Consider the following 19,898-nt stretch of genomic DNA (forward strand, 5'->3'; position numbering starts at 1 on the left):
TTAATAGTATAAAAAAACTAAAATACTTTCCAATGAATACAGCCAAATTGCAAGAAATAAAATGAAAACTACATCGAATTTGTATTCCGAATAAAGCATCATTTTTAGCTTCCATTAAGAATTTAAATGAAACTTGTAAGTTCATTCCATTACTTTGTGAAATCTTTAAATTTCATTTAACAAACCAATAGAAGATAGAATTTAATTATGAGTTAACATATTAGTTTCTTGCCATTTAATTAATTATAAATAAAAGGCGCCTGTAGAAAATTCAGCTTTCCCAAGTTCCCAGCCACAGTCAACATTAATTTCTAGTCAAAAATTAGATTCATAAAACTTAATTATGAGCAAAAATAAATATAATATAACACGGTATTATTCTTTTATTAAAAAAGATCGTGCATAAATAAGGTCTGCCTTCATCATAGATCCAACCGACATTCGTCCACACTCCACCCTATACATTCCAAAAATGCGCTTCATTCTTGGCGGGTAAATAAATTTTCAAATTTTGGCGAAAAAAGCTTTTCTGAAAGCAACCATACATCGATTCCCCCATTTCCATCACTAGCGGAATGAAATCCGTCCTCCAGTGCTGCTTCCCCCCCTGCCCCCCCCTTTCAACTTCAAATGGGGGGTTCAAGCGTCCTCCGGTTAACGAGTCTCGTTTGAATCGAACTTCTGTTCTTAATTTTGATTGTGGCTTCTGGCAGATTTTAAAATTTTTGTGATATTCGTGTTTTGATTTTGTTAATCCGGCACAAGCTAAGAATCCGTTCAGGAGCATACGCCGGAAAACAAACCTCCATTCCTTCCTTCCTTAATTTTGAAATATTTGTGAGTAAGTTTTAATTGGTTCGAAATTCATTTTCTATTTGAAAGAGCTTATTTTTTGAAAAATTAAAAGTCCTTATATATCGCTAAAATCAGATAATTGTTATATTGAAAATTTAGTGCTTGCTTCTTCAGTAAATAAAAAGCACTTGAAGTATTGTTTTTTTTTTTTTTTTTTTTTGAGAATCTAATATATATATATATATATATATATATATATATCTTATTTCAACTAATGTTGAAAATAAAGCCAATACAAATTTTTCTTGTAAGATTTATAATTAGATAAAATTATTCGCCATAAAAATATATCATATAGAAGAATGGGCAAATGAGAAAAATAATCAATGGTTACTTTTGCCACACCATTTTTTATTTACATTCTTTCTCCTACTGTTGTTTTGAAATTATGTTGTATAAATTTCAATTTTCAACTAACTATATTGCCTACTTATATTATAATTTTAAGCATTTTACATAGATTCCAACATGTAAAAGCATAGAATGATTACTGAATGTAAGAAAAATAAAATGTATTAAGTACTTATATGTATGTCAGAAATGTTATTTATACTGTTTTATATAATCCACTGGTAAATTAGAAATGTATGCATGTATTTTAAACTCAAAAATTATTTAGGAATCCAAAACATGGAAGAGTTCTCACTGGTCTGCTGTAAGAAACTACTAGTCGCAGCAGAAAATAGACCATTGATTATTCTGGAATAGTAAGGGCCGAAGGGGTTAGTGTTCCATGCCTTTCAAACAATTGTGTTGTTTCCTCAGAGGCCCTTTTAATGTCTTGTTTCTTCTCTAAGCATGAGAAAATCATTTAATCTGGCTTCTTGTATGTCTTTAAGATATGTTATAAAGATGCAAGAGCTGAAATAAAAATAACTAGGATTATATTTTGCAAGAAATTGTCCCCAAATAATTCGCATGCTGAGGCTATCAGTGGAAATGAAACCGAAAATATCTGTCAAGTAGAATATGACAGTTCCGTTTCATTAATTAAGAAACATAATAAATATTCTTTGAAGATAAAGAGCCTAATTTAAAGAAAAGTATTTATTCATCAAAATAGTATTAACAGTTATATCATTAAAACCTCATTTCCTATTGTGCATATTCTTATAAAATTTATTTTTAAGATAATGCAAATTTCTTTTGATTTAGTGTATAAAAATTCTCAGAAGCCAAATGTGATTGAATCAATATCCATGGCACCTAATTTGTTCATTAAAAATGCTCACACAGATTGATTTGGGGACAGGTAGGTTTTTTATGAATTTTCGTTATGGATTTTTTATGGCTGAAGATAATTTTTTTTATTTTTGAAACAGAAACCCATGCATTCCAGTGTGCTGAAGAAACTAAGCTCGAATGATGTTCGGAATAAGCGGTTTTAAAATAGGTTCCTCAAAGTGTGAAATGTCACATATGTTTTTGAAAAGAACTGCTTAAGTTAAAGTACTATCAATTTCAAACTATTATGAAGTTTTCAGAAGAACTATCAGACATTACATGTTCTCCTGTCAGTGATTGAATTAGTAAAGTATTGAGTATTAATTTTTTGAGTAGGTAATATAATAGCAACTCTCTTAATTATAAAAATTTGCTGTGAAAAATATTAAAACTTTTTGCAATATAGTACTTCATTTCAGTCTGCTAGAATAATAGAATCAGTTATATGGCTAATTTTAATCTATCTAATTTATAGCTAATTTTAATCTATCTAATTTCTAAGAGAATAAAAACAAGGAATCCAAATTTAAGAATTTTAGAAATCATATATATTTGACTTCTTAAATGAAGGAGATGAGGACATTGGAGGAAGGAGGAGGAAGTTGAGAGAGATTGACCTGCAAACAGGATATTGAAAATATTTATTTTTTCTGCCATCAATACTTGTTATTCATTTAATATAAATCACTGCTTTAAAACATAAAGTTGTGTGTATTTGGAATAATATGGTTCAATTCTTTTGAGATTTCTTGTGCAATTCTGATCTTTTTATGCCATCAAAATTTGATAACATTCTAGATATAATATGATATTAGATATTTGTAGATGCATTGATATTTGTATGATAATACGAAAATTAATAACACTCTGATTCACTTCTCTACAATAACTTTTTTTATCTTGGTTTTTGGATTTCTTTTCTTATCTTTAATAACATAAATTGTGAAAACATAAATATATATATATATATAAAATAATTTTGACAGATGCGTATCGAAAAAAGATGACTCTTAGAATAAATCTCAATTTATTTTTCTATGGGAAGGCAAAGTTTGTACATGGGTTGAAGTTGGAATGTATTCATTCACAACTAATCATATGAGGAAACCGATTTTACTAAGTAATTTTAATAGAATTTCTTTGACACATGTCAATTCAGAAAATGAAATCATGATTAACTTTGAAAGGAATGAGTGGGTGTTTGTAATTATTATCCCTTTGTTTGTGGTGCGGGAAACACAGTGTTAACAACTTTTTACATGCATGTTTGAAATAATTAATTGAAAAAATATAATTTACATCAGGGAATAAGAGAAAATTCTAGAATAAAGTAATTAGGCTAATTTAAGATAAACATTAGGAAATTGAACTTGAGCCTGTACTTTTTCGTAATGTTTATTTTTGTAAGAATTTGCAGTATTACTGTATGCAATATGTATTTCATTATAAAAATTATTATGTATTCCTGCATTCTATTAAGGGAATTAAATTCAGCTCTTAAGAAGCTGAATTTTTTTCTAATGTATGTTTTTTTATAGGTGATAAATATGTTATTATTTTAAAATTCTTCTGCTCTTTAGCTTGATTTGATACAAACTAGTGGAAAATCTCTACCATGTGCTTTATTTATTATTATTTTTTTACACAATCTTTGCCATATCTTGTATACATTGTTTTGTGAATTTAAACTGATTTATCATCAGGAGAAAACAAAACATACTAACTTCATATAGTACAAAATCCTTTTTTAAAAGTTCTGAAATGTGCTAATTAGCTAAAGATTATTTTAACTACAATTTTTTAAAATTATATTTATCTTTTAATTTATTTATATTGCATTGTGGTAACCATCTTCGGCTTATCTTGTATACATTTTTTAAAAATTTAAACTAGGTGATCACCATGAAAAACAAAATGTATTTACTTTAAAAGGTCAGAAGTGTACTTTACAAATACTGAAATATGCTAAGATGATTTAAATATAAATAGAGTAGAATGGAGTAAAATTATCTTAAAATTAGTTATTTTCAACTTTGTAGAGATCATACCAAAGGAGAGGTGAGATTTGTTTCTGACAATGTGCATGTAGAAAAAAGTGCAAAAATGACCACTTAAAAAAAGACAAGGCCTAAGAACTAGATTGGTATAGAGCAGGAATAGTGAACCTTTAAGGATGAACGTGCCATTTTTTTCTAAAGAAATGTTTTATGAGGTATAGACATGCAGTCAAAAAATTTTTACTTGTGCTTATTGAAAAGATAATAAAACTAAATACTAACAACTAAAAAATTTTATTTACTACGGAAAGGCCTAAGAAGTAGATAGGTATAGAGTATGCTGTATAATTAAAAAAATTTAAAAATAGCTCTTTTGTAGTGGATTTAATATTACAGAAGATTTTTTGCCAACTTACTAGCTTATCTGGTGGGAACTGAGGCCATATACTGTATACTGTTTCTTTGCCAAGATGTAGTTAAAAAAACAATCTTCTCTAAGCTATAATGATATTTTTTCTATCTTCTTCCTGTTATTTTTTATTTATTTATTTTTTGCTGTTGCAGGAGCTTTATTTTATTATCATAAAAATTGATCTTTGTCAGTCCTTTAAAATGAAAAAAATAAATTCTTTGAACCATTCAAACCCATTACAAAGATTACATTGAAAAAAAAATGTGGAATTTGATGACCATAGGCAAATGGAAGCGCTCGTGCCTTTTCCTGAATTTGTGTATTTTGGAATACTTATTTCATCATGTATATAAATAAGAGGAACACCAATTTGAATGGGCAGATTTCAGGTATTTCTTTAATTGCAAATTGTGGGAGAATATAATATTTATATTTTTGTTCACCAAAGAGCTGGCACAAAAAAAGAATAATTTTGCAATTCATATTTGGATAATGGATGACGCAATAGCTTGAAATTTCTCCACCACATTTATACTAGAAAATATCACTTTTAATGAAAAAAATATTACTTTTAAGGGCTTCATTCTTAAAAAAATGTGAAATTTCTCTTACTTGCAATACTTTTGACGAGTAGTGTATTTCATTGTACGCAAAGTACTGAGAGAAAACATCAATCAATTTAAGATACTTTGCATATCGTTGATGAATATGATAAGTATTTTCTTTTGGATGATAATTATAATTTAATGAAGACACTGGCTCTAATATAAGAACTCCTTCAGATATTATGTCAAACTAGCCTCTTTTGACGACCATCTGGCTCGTAGAGAATATTGGCTATATTTCGTTCCAATTCATTATGCATTACTTAATGTTTGATTTTCTCAACACAATATCTTATATACCGAATTCCTGCAGCCATTACAACCGTGTTATTTCAGAATCAATGTTCTGTTTTGTTCGTTGTGTATGAAGTTCCATACGATCATAGTTTTACTAATTTTGGCTTCATTTGTTTTCTAACATTTGTCGTACTGTAACTTCGCTTAGTTATTTCTCAAACACGCTACTCAAGTAATAAACAAAATCATTTTCCGTGATATTGCAACAAAATGTATTGTTTCCTTTGCAACAAAATGTATTGATGAAAAGTAGATTTTAAAAAAATTATTTTCATCAAACCATTAAAAAAAAAAGTTGCTACTTATTGGGGGGGGGGGTGCACGGTAAACTAATTGGTATTGTGGAAAAGAAAATTTTTATATTATTATTTTAAAATATTTCATAAAGCAGTTTAACAAAATAATATTGTTGAGAGTTAGTAGGAAAAATACCAAAATTTAACTAAATTTTGATATTTTCAATTAATTAAAATTTAAAAAAAGAATTACTTGGTGCATATTCTAACCTGCCAAACAATATTTGTGCCAAATTTCGTTTTCCTTGACCAAACAATTTATCCTGTAGCATGCGAACTCACACATGCTTGTTCTCTTTTATTCTAAGTAGATATACATAATGCACTTCATTTATCTCTTATGAAACGGGATTTTAATAGTTTAAAGGATGTGTTATTTCTTCTCCAACTATCAAATTTGTTTCAAGTGTTCTACGTGAAGAAAACGTTATGAAACTATTTCTTTCTCTATAATTCAATTGCTATTACTTCATTTACAACATACTCTCCCTATATATATATATATATATATATATATATATATAAAATTGTTCAAATTCTCAGTCGTTAATAAAATACTTTTTATTCATCCATTCAACTTCAAATACATTTTTTTAATCTTGTAGTGGATGACACTTGATGTTAATACAGTTTTTTTCCATATATTAATTATTGAATTAAATTTGTCCAGTAATTTCTATTTGATCGCCAATGTCGCCAAGCTCTAAGTTTACTGACGCGACACCCGATCATGAATAATATAAGATATACATAAATAATATAAGAAAATAAGTAGGAATTCAATTAAAAAAATTTTACCACTTAATATTGTAATTCTGTCATATGTATATACATATTTATATTAATTGTAATTATTTAATAAACAGTAACTAAAATAAATTTTTTTTATTGTCCTAAGTAGGAATTGACTTTAATTTTTATATATATATATATATATATATATTACTTGTTTTCTTTATTATTTCTGTAGCTCTCTTTATGTGTGCGTTTGCGTTTGTGTATGTGTGTGTGCGTGTGTATTTAACTAATCTAAACTCTGCTATTTTTCAGGAATATCTTGACAAAATGTAATTCTGCAACGAGTTGCTTTACTTTAGCTTAAAATTGTATAGTTGAACATTTGCATTAATTGAATTAAATGCATAACCTAATTTTAACATATTTAAAGCGAATTTTTAGTAAAATATTCTATGTGGCATTGACTTCTTGATGTAAGATTCGATTGATTTTTTTTTTTTTTCATATTTATACACAAACATTTATAACTAAGACGTGAAAGTACTGTATGTTTTATCTATAATACAAATTATAATAAATAAGTAGCATAATACGTTTGGTGTTAAAAATATATTGCAGAGTGCGTAATATACACAATATATATTATAATAAATTGTAATACGTTGTCGAAATATTTTTCATTTTTGTAGGCTTGTAATTTTGTTAATTTTGAACGTTTAACTTTAGGTGCAAAGATTAATAAAATTTATCTTTTTTAGGTTATGGAACCAACGCACAGAGAAAAAAATATTGCCTATAAATCATCAAGATTAAAATATATGAACAATAGAAGTTTAACAATTCCTGCTTGCTTAGGGTTAAATATATGCAGTTAATTCTGTACTTTTTAACAAGGCTTGCTATCTCATCTACTCAATGATTAAGAAAAGAAGTTATGTTATATATGCAAAGAAAGCAAGTAATTCTCTGAAAAATTAAAAAAATATGTAGCATGCACAATATCAGCATATCTAATAGATACTTCGGCTTAACTTCACAGATACTTATGTTTTAACATGATGAAAACTTTTAATCAGATTTAACTTGTGTTGCAAAAGATTTTCTAAAAAGCATGCTGTAGCGAGGCATATTCTAACACTTTGTGAAAGAAAAGCCTATCTGTGGATCATACAATATAAAATATTTTCTAATCAAAGCACTCCAAATTGGAATATATGTAAGCTTACCAAAGAATTCTGCAAAATGTGTACTAAAGTCTTTTCTACGCAGGAATATATAATGCCACAAATCTCGAAGCATATTAAAAAGAAACCATTTGTATGTAATGTGTGCGATAAAGTATTTTCTCTCAAAGGAATTTTAAAGACACATTTAAGAACGCATACGAAAGAGAGTCCGTATATTTGTGAGGTTTGCAGTAAAGCGTTTTCTCACGAAAGGAATTTAAAGGTACATTTAAAAGTACATTATCTGCATACAGGAGATAATCCATACGCTTGTAATGTGTGTGGTAAAGTATTCTCCCACAAAGGAAATTTAAAGACACATTTAAGGACGCATACGAAAGAGAAACCGTATGTTTGTGTTTGCAAAAAAGCGTTTTCTTTACTGGGAACTTTAAAGAGTCATTTAAGGACGCATACGAAAGAGAAACCGTATGTTTGTGAGATATGCAAGGAAGCGTTTTCTCAGAAAAATAGTTTAAAGATACATTTAAGGGCGCACACGAAAGAGAAACCGTATGTTTGTGAGATGTGCAATAAAGCGTTTTCTCAACGAGGACATTTAAAGACTCATTTAAGGACGCATACGAAAGAGAAACCATATGTTTGTGAGATTTGCAATAAAGCGGTCTCTCAAAAATTTAGTTTAAAGATACATTTACTGACGCATACAAAAGAGAAACCGTATGTTTGTGAGATATGCAATAAAGCATTTTCTCACAAAAATAGTTTAAAGATACATTTACTGACGCATACGAAAGAGAAACCGTTTGTTTGTGAGATTTGCAATAAAGCGTTTTCTCAAAAACTTAGCTTAAAGATACATTTACAGACGCATACAAAAGAGAAACCGTATGTTTGTGAGATATGCAATAAAGCATTTTCTCACAAAAATAGTTTAAAGATACATTTACTGACGCATACGAAAGAGAAACCGTTTGTTTGTGAGATTTGCAATAAAGCGCTTTCTCAAAAATTTAGCTTAAAGATACATTTACTGACGCATACAAAAGAGAAACCGTATGTTTGTGAGATATGCAATAAAGCATTTTCTCACAAAAATAGTTTAAAGATACATTTACTGACGCATACGAAAGAGAAACCGTATGTTTGTGAGATATGCAATAAAGCGTTTTCTCTCAAAAATAGTTTAAAGACACATTTGAGGACGCATACGAAAGAGAAACCATATGTTTGTGAGCTTTGCAGTAAAGCGTTTTCTGAGCAATCAAATTTAAAGAGACATTTAAGAACGCATGCGAAAAAGAAACCGTATGTTTGTGAGGTATGCAGTGAAGCGTTTTCTTACAAAAGAAGTTTAAAGATACATTTAAGGACGCATACGAAAGATAATCCATATGCTAATAATGTGTGCGATTAAGTATTTTCGCATAAATAATACAGAGTAATAATTGATACTGTGTAGTAATTTAAATAAATTCCCACTAAATTTGTGCCTGCTTTAAATAGTTATTTAATTTATGGATTTTTTTTATGAACGATTCACTCTAATTATCTTTACTTCCTTTTGACCAGCACTCATGGTTTTATGTATTTTTTACATTATTTCAATTAATGTTCATGCAATTTCAATGTTGAATTTATATATTCATTTATAATAGTTTAATTTATAATCGATAAATAATTTTAAATAATACTAACAAAAAGAGAAAATAATTGCTGTAGCTTCTAAATATTCAAAATTCTCATGAAATAAATATTGACTAGTAGAATATAGAAATAGTAGTTTCTGTTTCATACCAATCATTAAAAGAATTAACTAAAATTTATACAAACATCCTACACTGTTTAACTGATTCATTACTTTTCAATTTTGCTTCCTAATGAAGTGAGTGTGTGCACTATAAGACATAATTATTATTGAATTTTTTTAAAAATGAGCCTTTTTTTTATAAAATTCAGTTTATAGTGCATTCATATATTGAGTGTTTAGTTTTTTCCTGAGTATTTTGAAAATTTTCTTAACATCGAAGAAATTATTTCTTAATATTATATTTATTTTTAGTATTTTTATATAATACTATTTTATTATTATGAGTTACTGAAATATGTCAGTAGTAGTAAAAATAATGCTTTTATAAGTTATCTTGCTAAATAATCATTTGAACAATTATCAAAATAGAAATCGCATACCATCCAAAAAATAATCCAGATAATTTTAAGCAAATAATATAGAAATCCTTAACTATTCCATATTGGTATATCTTTAAACTGAATCATTGGTCCTCTTAATTGAAATAAAGCTCTTCCTTGAGGTTACAGCTTATGTATTAAAATCAATTTTAATAAAATTAAAAATATATGATAAATTTTTCCTATATGAAAGATATAATTTCAATAAATTACATCAAAGCCATTTCTCAAAAGAATCAGTGGTATTCCTTAAATCAGATACTATAGTATTTTTACATTGGTACTCAAGAAATAATCTTATTATAACAACGAAATCAGTAACTTCTTTCATAATATAACATTCAGAATATTTGGAATTGTAAAATATGATAGATTTTATTAAAATGATCTTATCTCAATCACAATGTCTCTGTTCACAATGTATTCTTAAAGTCTAAATAAAGGTCTTATTTGCAATTCTAAAAAATTTATCTGAAAACGATTTCTATCATTTGGGCAATTGTGTTTTTTGTATTCAGACAGAATAACGTTTACTGAACGAAAGTCTTTAAAGGGGTGAAATAGACAAATAAACCCATTCATCATCATAAGAATTCTTAAAAAGAGCATTTCCAAGAAGTTGAAGATTTTAAGTCAGGTAGTGAATCGGATTAAAACGAAGTCTTCGAATGCCAATTAAACCCTCAAGGGGTCATCTTTCTTTTCCTGTCCTCAACAATATCTATATAAATAGTTTTAAGAAGAAAATTTCATCAAACTGAAATAGCAAAAAATTTTACTGCGGATTACTTTCTAAAGTTCAGTATATCGCAATGCCAAATTAAATTTTCGGAGAATTCCGCACAAAATATGTTTTAAAAGTGAAACATTTTAAACACAATCTAAATAATATTTAATTATAGATTTGATATATTTATTTTAAATTATGAAACAACAAAATATAACAATGCTCTAAAATAATGTTCTAAAATTAATATCATTAATTATTATAATATTTAAGTTTGCACGTCTTTTGTACACTAAGCGAGAGTACAAAATTAAACTATTTTGGAAATTCCACAAAAAAAAAAAAGAAATCTAGAGGGACCTAAGCAATTCTCTATTTAATAAAAAAAGTCATACTCAGTCACTGCAGAATTGTATTCAGACTATTAACATATACTCTGTTGAAAATATTTTTCATTAAAATGAACTTTCTTTTACACGAATAAAAATAATGCAACGAACATAAGTTGCTAAACAATTAAAAGAAATAACCACATGATTGACTTCTTAAAAATAAAAATTGCTTAATATTTCAGTGACAAGCTGTTTCATTCATCATTTAGATAAAAAGAATTAGATTGTCGTCAATATTAGGAGGATATAAATCTGTTGGATAAAAAGTTCTTAATTCTTCAGACTCATTATGTGTTAAACAAACACTTGTAAACACTATAGTGAAACCTCCTTTCTTAAATAAAAAATGAAAATTACCTTGATTTTACAGAGTTTTTCATATCCAATTCACTAAAAAAGCAAATGCAAGTAATAATATAGCCTCCAAATTAAATTTGATAAGGAAAAACTAGTTCAAAAATAGTGTTCATATATTATGAGAGACTTCTTTTTTTTCAGATTTTTAACACAGTTTAATTAATTATTTTTTTTCTATAAATATGGTCTTCTTCTTTTGTGTTAAAACATTCAGACGAAATATTATTTTTCAATTCCAAATTTAAGATTTGGAGGTCAATTCTTTGTGCATTCCTTTCATTTTTAACGGCATAAAAATCATCTGTTATGCATGATTTTATTTCAGAATATAATAAATGTTTACTATGAATATGCTAGTAAAGATTACTATTGTCTTCACAAGAACACACATACAAATGACTACATAGTACTGCACAGTTAATATCGGCACATTTAAAACAGCAATGATCTAATAAATGGCAAACATCTGTAATTTTTTTTACTGAGTATACTAATCCCTTTATTGTCTATGAATTTATTAACTATTGATCACCCTGTTCAACTATATCATTAATGGGAATTTATATTCACATTTCATGCTTTTCTTCAATAGTTTTATAGAAATTTGAATTTAATTGAACATTATTTACAACATTAGAAGAATACTTTAAAACCTATCTGTTTCTATCTTTAAACGAGTTGAAATTAGCTCACCTATGCGCCTAATGAATTTACGCTCAAAATATATAGATTTTAACTGATTATGAAACGATTCATAGTAGTTATTTGTATTGGTGTCACCATGTGAAAACTGTGTATAGCAGGTAGCCCATAATGCTTTTCTAGCAGAATAATTTTTTACAAAATAACCAAATAAATTCCGGCATTCATATAAATATATTCTAATGAAAATTGAGGCTATATATTCAAAATTTTTTAGAAACTTTTCATTCATTATATTTAATAACTCATACGGAGACGTTTATCACGGACGTTAACAGTCAACTGCGTTTTCCAAGCACGGTATACAAGCCACTGACACAATAGATGCTTGATATCCTCGACCAAATGCAGAATTAAAAGTAAAACCATCATCATCAATCATGCCTGTATTCACTTTCAAATTAGGAATTCGATCATGTAAATTGGAAGATAAAGCCACCAATGTACGAAAATCTAAATAACTTGCAATAAAATGTGCAACAGGATATCCCTGGAGAATACTAACAGGATACTCAGCTTGCACATGCAATGAAAGAAGAAAAAATGCAAAAGATTTTATGGGAGTGTTTCATAAGCACGTCTTTTTGTGCTCTAGTTTGAAAACCTAATGCAAAAGAATTTTCACGATTTGGTAAGCTATCCAAAGAAGAAGGTCCAAAGATAGTATCTGACTTTTGTAATTTGAAAATTAAAATGGGATTACATTTTTCATTTTTTAACTTCTCCTCAGTACAGAAAATAGACATAGCATCATTAATTGGCTTTACTAAATTATGTCGATGCCTTGCATAAGACTGTGTAGTCTTCAGAGAAACAAAAACTTTTGTTGGGCAGAAATTTCTTTTATCCCGTCAACCTGCAGCACTATGAATTAAGCTTACTATTTTCAAAACATGAAATGATAACAATAAATATCATTTAATTAAATCACGTGAACTTTCTTTAAGTGAGTGGCATCTTGTATTCTCATATCCAATATAATGATTATGAGCTGTATAATATGTTACAGTCACTAAATTTTTATGTTCACAAACACAAATTTTAAGTGGGCAAATTAGATGGAAAGGGAATTTTTTCTATTTTTAGGACTAGCATGTCGTTCTACTCTTGATTGAATTCTTGACAGATACGAGGGATAAAAAAAATGGCAATTATAATAATGAAATGTTCTATCACCAAAAACTTTTTTGCCTGCTGATTTTGTAATGAAAGCTTATAAGCCAGTTAACAGCTACGCTGCACGAGCAATTGGTTTTGTATTGTGGTCATGTTACTCGGCTGCGAACCGTAAGGTCCCAGGTTCTATCCTCGCTCATCGCAAATCCGCCACAATTTCCCGAAAAAAGCCTAAATAGAAGGGCTTTCAGCTTTTAACAAAATCTTAAAGTTCTTATAAGAATCAAAAGAAAATGATTTGACATTCTGAATTTGATGCTCAGCACTATGATGTTTATGTAAATGCCATAGATTATAAATGACTTGATTGCAATTAGATACTGCACAAAAAATCAGTTCATTTTTCTTTGTAAAATGGCAAGTTTCGTCGTGACTTTTAAAAGCATTATTCCTGTAAAATCTACCTGCCTATGGGGCCTGAGTCCAAAAAACCATTATATGTTACAGTCACTAAACTTTTATGTTCACACACACATTCTTTTATGAATTATAATAAATTTTATTATAAACAGATTACTATTATGAGAAATTTTTATATTCTTTCTGAACTTCGAAGTGAAATAAACAATATCAGCTTTCAATAACTCAAATGGCATATTCTATAATCTAGCTTATCTTCTGATAATTTGAAATAAAGACAAAATTCAATTCAATTTTAGAGGGAGGTACAAAAGTGCATAATAAGTCGCAATAAATTTATACTTTTGATATAATACTAAAAAAAAAAAAAAATCTGAAAATAAAATTTAACAAACATAGAAACAGATATCGAAAAGACATACAAATATGAAAATGTCACTTTTCTTGCTTTAAATTGCGATAATTTGTCTATATTTCAAAATTTGTCTATTTTGATAATATCAGTTTGAATAAATAACGGAGACAACTGAATCATACTATTCCACAAACAGTTCTCAACTATTTTAGAAAAAAAGAAGAAGAAAAAAAACGGTCTCTTTCAGCTTGCATTACAGATTCCGTATGGATCTCTGATAGATTTCAATCCGGAAGAAAACTAAATGAAAAATAATCAAAGAATTTTTACTTAAATATTCAATTACCATTTATAACCTATTGAATTTAAAATGTTTCTATTAATTTAGAAAAAAAATGCATTAATATTATTCTCATCAATTTAAGTGATCTGACATTTTTAAAATGGAGGTACTGACCTTCAGCAATGACATTTTTGATGGAAAGGATGGGGGGTCCGCTCCTTATTGCCGTCTTTGAGTCAAGCAGAAAAGAAGAATTACAATATAGCATCAGAATTCGACGTTGGAGGTAAATATTATTCAAAATTAATCCTTTTCATAAAATAAACAAAAGACTGATAGATATTCTTTTAGCCTAAAAGAAACTAACCGCCTTCGGTGACCAGTTGTTCACCCTTTATATTATAAGTAATAATTTAGCCCTTCAACTACAGAAACAGATAATCAGCTGAGAAAGACGAAATTTTAGTAATAATTTTACACTGTGATACCTAATCCGTAGAAAATAAAAGATAAGAAAATTAAGGTGTATGTACACACTTAAAACTTCGAAAATCGTTCAAAATATCGAATTCTTTTTTATTGCTTAATAATGTTCTCTGATCCTTTAGCTTTCAAACGATACCAAGATGTTGTCAATATTTGAAATATTTATCGAGTTATAATTATTTTTCTTGAGTTGCTTTCATTAAAAACTCTAGTTACAGTTTTTTTTAAACTCCTTTTATGAAGAATGATATTTTTCCAATAATATACTAGCAAATAACTAGACTATTAACGTCAATAAAGGATCAGCAGTTAGAGGATGTTGAAATAGAAGAAATTGAAGTCAAGTTGGATAAAGTGCGTAAATTAAATCAACAGTCTGAACTTTTAAGACAAGTCTACTACAAAGTTGTGAAAAAGGATGAAGATTTAGTGGAAATTGAAAATAGTTTCGAGGATATCGACTCGGATCTCCTAAAATTGGAGGCAAGCTTGAAAAAACTTTTTAATAATTGCATGCATGAAAATGGGAATGCAAAAATTAATAAATCTAATGATGTTAATATCAAGCTGCCAGAAATCCCATTACTAAAATTTTCGAGTAATTTTGAGGAATGGAACATTTTTAAAGCTCAATTTGATTCGTCAATTTCTTCTAACAAACAACTTTCAGAGTCGCAAATTATTTACAATCATACTTAGTTGGAAGTGCGGCTCGGATGATATCGAATGACGATACATTTCATTCCTTTTTGAAAGCTTTGGAAGATAGATTTGATAATAAAAGACTTATTGTTAATACTCACATTAATGAAATATTTTCGATTGAAAAGTTGCACAATGAAAGTGCTAAAGATTTAAGATCATTAGTTGATCAATTACATAAACATTTAAGAGCTCTAAAATTAATGAATTTAGATTTGGATAAACTAAGTGAAGCTATGTTGATTAATATTGTTATGCAGAAATTAGATAAAGAATCGCGTAAACAATTTGAAATGACTTTGACGTCAAATGAGCTAATTGGTTGGGATACCGTTATAAAATTTATTGAAAAAAGATGTCAAATTTTAGAAAATTTGCAAAGTAATATCGTTTAACCACCAAAAACGAAATTTATTTCCCAAAGTTTTAAACCACGTACTTTAGTAACAAAAGTAAATGACACTTCATCAAAGTGTCCTGTTTGTCATCTACCAGCAAATCATCCTATCTATAAATGCAAAAGTTTTCTTGATTTAAATGCTGTGGAACGTTTTAATATGGTTAAAAATCTCTCCCTCTGTGTGTTGTGCTTAAAACCAGGGCACAAATTAGCTTTTTGTCGCCAATCTAAGTACTTGTGTAACATCTGCAATGGTAATCATAATTATCTCTTGCACAGACATAGCAAACCTTCGATCAGAGGAGAAAATGTTACTCATTCTGAAGCAATTCCTTCGGAGCCGAGAACTGACTTATCCCCAACAGATGTGACTTCGGCCACTTCACAGCATACTTCCTCTACCTGCTTACTTATAAAAAATAAAAGCGTTCTACTTGCAACTGCAATAGTACTTATTCAGAATATTTATGGCCACTTCTCGAGAGCTAGAGTAATACTAGATAGTGCTTCTCAGGCAAATTTTGTAACAAAGCAGTTTGCTGACAATGCGAATTTACGAAGACAAAAAATAAAAACATCGGTTTCTGGATTGGGAGGAATTTCTACTTCGATTGAATATGAGGCTGTTGCCAATATAGCCAATTGTAATGGATCTTTCTTTTTATCCCAAACCTTTTTGTAATAGATAAAATTACGGATATGGTTCCGGCAACAAATGTTAATTTAGAGAATTTAGAAATTCCACAGGTTATGCTTGGAGATCTGGAATTTACAAGGAGTTCCAAAATCGATGCCCTTTTGGGTGCCGAAACCTTCTTTGAAATTGTTAAGGGTGAACAAATACGTTCATCTCTAAATTCAGTAATATTTCAAAATTCTGTATTTGGTTATGTCGCTGGTGGCTATGTAAATACAAACAATCAGGAGCCATGTACTATAATTTATGTAGTTTAGTTTCTCGAAATGATAATATAGGAAAAGTAATCGAAAAATTCTGGTTAGTGGAAAATATTAGTGAAGAAAATACTGTTCTTAGTACTGAAGAAGAATTTTGCGAGGCGCATTTTAAAGAAACGAACTCTAGAAATAAGGATGGTCGATTCGTAGTCAAAATGCCGATGAAAGAAGGTTTGTTGGGTGATTCTAAAGCCTTAACCAACGTTAGACTTACCCAAACGGTTAAGCGATTGCATAAGAATCCCATGATGCAAAATTTATATAAAGAATTTATTGCAGAATATGAAAGTTTGGGTCATATGGAAAAAGTGAATAATGACATGTGTGAAGGATTAAAAGGAAGGAAGTATTATTAGCCGCATCATGGAGTTTACAAACCCGAAAACTCAACCATAAAATTAAGGGTTGTATTTAATACCACTGTCCCTAGTACATCGGGACAAAGTTTAAACTATTTGCTTCTTGCCGGTGCAGTGAAAGAAAATATTTTTGAAATAATGACTAGATTTAGGACTTATAAATACGCATTTACGGCAGATATTAAGAAGATGTACCGTCAAATATTAATTGATGAATCACAAAGAAATCTGCTAAAAATATTATGGAAGGATAATATGAATGAGTTTCCAACTACTTATTGTCTTAACTTTCACTTACGGCACAAAATCGGCTCCATTCTAGGCCATTCGTTGTTTGAAGCAACTCTCTTTGGATGAAGCGAAAAAATTTCCGTTAGCTTCGCAAGTTACACTAACAGATGTGTATATGGATGATTTTGTCTCGGGTGCTGCTACTTTAGAAGCAGCCCAGGAATTACAAAGACAGTTGATACAAATGCTACAAACTTGTGGCATGGAGCTTCATAAATGAACTTCAAATTCATCTGAACTCCTAAATAATAGCTCTGAGGAAGCTAACCAACAATATTTTCTCGTTGATCGACATTCTTCAGTAAAAGCTTTGGGTCTGAATTGGCAACCAAAAGAAGATTATTTTCTCTTTAAGGTAGACTTAAAGATCAAGCCTTTCTACACTAAAAGAGATGTGTTGTCCGTTATCGCTCGTTTGTATGATCCATTAGGTCTCGTTGGTCCTGTTATCACAAAGGCCAAAATTTTTATGCAAAAATTATGGATCCAACAATTGAACTGGGAAGATACTCTCCCTCAGTCAATTCAGCCAGAATGGTCGAATTTTGTGACATCTTTGAAAGTCATCGAAAATCTCAAAATTCCTAGACATATCTTGACAAAATCTTATGAAAGAACTATTTTAGTAGGTTATGCTGATGCTTCTGAAGCTGCTTTCGGAGCGGAAGTTTACATGAAGTCTTTAATGGAAGATGGCACAGCTGTCAATAAACTCATTGCCAGTAAATCGAGTCGCTCCCAATAAAATAATTTCGATCCCTCGTTTGGAGTTGTCAGCGTGTCTCCTTCTCTCGCAGTTGACAGAAAGAATTCGTCCTTCTCTTCAGATGCTAATCAGTGAAACAATCTGTTACACAGATTCAACAATTGCACTTGCCTGGATAAAGACACCTCCCCATAAACTAAAAACTTTTGTTGCTACTTGGGTACCAAAGATACAAACTCTAACAGAAAACTTCCATTGGAAACATATTTCTTCCCAACTTAATCCTGCAGATATAATATCTAGAAGTTTGAACCCTCATGAACTCTTAACCAGCAACTTATGTTGGGGGGGTCCTGACTATTTACCGGACTCTAAAAATTATTCTAGTGTTGAACTTGATGAGTCTGTAATTTCAGATGAACAATATCTGACTGAACTTAAATTACAGTCAAACATTAGTTTATCTTCTGTAAATAATATTTGATTTCTTGAGGAATTTTTAGCCATAAGTAATGACTATGTAAAATTAATTCGTGTATTTAGTTTTATTTGCATGTTTTTATTCAATATTAAGAATAAAACAAAAGTTACCGGTCCAATCACAAATAGTGAATTGGAAAGAGCAAAAAAATAAATTAATGGAGATTATTCAGGTAAGTGAATTTTATAAAGAGATAAAGGCCCTAAAAAACGGAGAAACTTTGAAGAAGGGTCCTATAAGTCCTTTAAATGCTTTTTTAGGTGCAGACAATTTGTTAAGAGTAGGTGGTAGATTGGTTCATGCAGATGTTAGTTATAATCATAAACATCAGATAATACTGCCTAAAAAGCACAAAATTATCACTCTAATTTTCCAGTATTATCACTTAAAGAACTTTCACGCAAGACCTCAATCATTATTACATTTTGTTGGACAAGAATTTTGGCCCATTGGAGGCAAAAATATCGCAAGAAAGGTTGTGCGTAACTGTATAACTTGTTTTAGGTGCAAACCTACTCCCTTAGACCAATTAATGGGGAATTTACCTCCAGAGCGAGTAAATCCCAACCCTGTATTTTCTAACACAGATGTAGACTTTTGCGGTCCATTTTTCATAAGGTACAAAAATCAAAGAAAGGGTAATTTACATAAGGTGTATGTAGCTATTTTCGTTTGCCTAGTTACTAAGGCTATACATCTTGAAATAAGTTTTTGACATTACATCACAAGCATTTATTGCTTGCCTGAAAAGATTCTTCTCACGTCGAGGGAAATGCTCAATCTTATTTAATGCTAATAGTAAAACCTTTATAGGAGACAACAAAGAATTGAAAAAACTCGCTTCACTTGTCCATTCTCCTGATGAAAATTTATCAAGGTTTTTAGCAATGGAAAATATTTCTTGGAAATTTCTTCCCCCACGAGCCCCTAATTTCGGAGGACTGTGGGAGTCTGGAGTTAAGTCCTTCAAGCATCATCTAAAAAGAACTGTTGTTGATGCAAAATTATTTTATGAGGAATTTTTAACTGTTATTACTCAAATAAAAGGCATCCTAAACTCAAGACCTATTTCACCTTTATCTTCCGATGCTTCGGACTTAGAACCATTCACTCCAGGCCATTTTTTAATAGGGAGGCCCATAAATTCTATCCCAGAGCCTTCAGTAATAAACGAACTAGACAGTAAATTAACCCGTTGGCAAAGACTGACAAAAATAGTAGAACAAATCTGGAAACGCTGGTCGATTGACTGTCTAAATCATTTGCAAGACCGAAAAAAATGGCGGTTTTCAAAAAATAATATAAAGGAAAATGATATGGTTATACTAAAGGAGGATAACCTTCCACCTTTTAAATGGTGTCT

General features: G+C 29.4%; 1 protein-coding gene across 4 annotated transcripts; it reads left to right on the top strand.

The window, feature by feature from the left end:
* The first annotated feature begins 672 nt into the window (after window positions 1-672).
* Window positions 673-11,511, top strand: LOC129976404 (zinc finger protein 569-like). Of its 4 annotated transcripts, none has more exons than XM_056089947.1 (3): window positions 673-841; window positions 2,011-2,107; window positions 7,183-11,511. In XM_056089947.1, exon 3 carries the CDS (start codon window positions 7,667-7,669, stop codon window positions 9,026-9,028), a length of 1,362 nt encoding a protein of 453 aa, XP_055945922.1. In that variant the 5' UTR covers window positions 673-841; window positions 2,011-2,107; window positions 7,183-7,666; the 3' UTR covers window positions 9,029-11,511. The 4 variants fall into 4 exon arrangements, with proteins under 4 accessions (XP_055945922.1, XP_055945921.1, XP_055945924.1 ...); XM_056089946.1 differs by having other exon boundaries at window positions 673-837; XM_056089949.1 differs by lacking the exon at window positions 2,011-2,107.
* Window positions 11,512-19,898: the final 8,387 nt, after the last annotated feature.

This window comes from Argiope bruennichi, chromosome 7, assembly GCF_947563725.1.
Source record: "Argiope bruennichi chromosome 7, qqArgBrue1.1, whole genome shotgun sequence".
NCBI lineage: Eukaryota > Metazoa > Arthropoda > Arachnida > Araneae > Araneidae > Argiope > Argiope bruennichi.